Source organism: Mus caroli, unplaced genomic scaffold (genome assembly GCF_978045245.1).
Source record: "Mus caroli unplaced genomic scaffold, Mus_caroli_1 scaffold_16, whole genome shotgun sequence".
NCBI lineage: Eukaryota > Metazoa > Chordata > Mammalia > Rodentia > Muridae > Mus > Mus caroli.
The window spans coordinates 52,932,604-52,934,191 of NW_028227271.1; the positions used below are offsets into that span (position 1 = coordinate 52,932,604).

Sequence of the window (1,588 nt, forward strand, 5' to 3'; positions counted from 1 at the left end):
TTAAACTCCCAAGCCTGATGTCCTTAGTTTGATCTCCAGAGTTTATGGTAGAAGGAGAGAACTCATTCTGAAAAATCATCCCATGACCTGTGCATATGACCTCTCAGCTTGCTTTTTTTTTTTTTTTTTTAATAGACCTAGCCCAGGGCCGGCCTTACCCACAATAGGTCGAGTCATCTCCCCTATTGATCACTAATTGAGAAAATGCCCCAATGAACTTGCCTACAGCCTGATGTTATGGAGGTGTTTTCTCAATTGAGGCTCTCTCCTTTCTGATGACTCTAGCTTAGGTCAAGCTGACATAAAACTAGCTAGTACAAGCATCATCTGTGAACTCTGAAGAGCAAGACAAGTTACCAGCATTGAGGAGTTAGATCAGATCCAGAGTTAACTTGAGAAACTTTACTGAGCAGAGCCTATTCAAAGAAAGGAGGCTAGAAAGACATGCAAACACATTGTAAAATATTTAGTTTATAAGTGGTGTCCACTTTAAAATAAAATATTTCAAATACTTCCACAATTATAAATTTGGAAAAGGAATCATGCCCAGAAGAGGACAAGCTTTAACCTTGGAAAAATACACAAAACGAATGGCTGCAAAAGATGCAGATACAAAAAGTATCAATAAGATAGTTTCTGAGACCTTGATATGGCTTACTTTGTATGGAATTGTACCTATGTACCATAGGAGCTTCATTCATTAATAAATAAAACATACATTCTTTTTTTTTTTGAAACCAGAACATTTATTTTATGACTAATTGAAATCCTTAAGATGAACTGGATGCTGCAACAGCTGCCCTCTTCGGGTTCGGTGTTGTTCCCTCACGGAATCCATGTCTGAATCTGCGGTAGACAATCTTTAGGTGCCTCATCCCACCAGTCCCGGTAGTGTTTCGTCTCTTAGCCTTGGCACTCCAGTTATACTTCCTCTTGCGCTTGGCAGGGTAGCCACACTTGCCACAAGTTGACTTCTGAAGGTGGTAGGCCTTGGAGCCACAGCGGTGGCACAACGTGTGCATCTTGTTGCGACGCTTACCAAGGGATGACGTTCCCTTCGTCATCTTGCTTCTACCGGCGAGGCCAGAGACCGCATACATTCTTATATATGAGTGCAAATAGAGGAAAGTGCTTATTAAAGTAGAATGCTTAGCTGTCTTATCATTTAATCATAAAATAGATTCCAAACCCTGATTTCATGATATATTGTCATATTGTGATTTTCTTTTTTATGTTATATTTTTAAAATTAGAATATAGTTATATCACCTCCTCCATCCCCTCCCATCCTGCTTTCTCCCCTCCCATGTCCTTCCTGCTCCCTCTCAAATCCATGATCCTTTATTGTTTAATAAGTATTATTATGCACACTCACATACATGTCTACATATACACACAATTAAATATCTAAATAAGATCTACTGAGTCATAGTTTAGTGTACATGTATGTACATGCTTTTGAACTGATTATCTAGTACTGGGGTTTCATCCATGAGGAAGATTCATTCTCCCTCTTTCTATCGTCACTAATTGCAAATTACTCTTCATTTGTGGGTAGGGTCCTGTGAGATCTCTCCCAAATATCTTGG

At 39.2% G+C, this 1,588-nt stretch overlaps 1 protein-coding gene across 1 annotated transcript; it reads right to left on the minus strand.

Moving 5' to 3' along the window:
* Positions 1–728: 728 nt before the first annotated feature.
* On the minus strand, positions 729–1,084 carry LOC110310890 (large ribosomal subunit protein eL37). Its single transcript, XM_085831539.1, has one exon. It carries the CDS (start codon positions 1,062–1,064, stop codon positions 771–773), a length of 294 nt encoding a protein of 97 aa, XP_085687665.1. The 5' UTR covers positions 1,065–1,084; the 3' UTR covers positions 729–770.
* Positions 1,085–1,588: the final 504 nt, after the last annotated feature.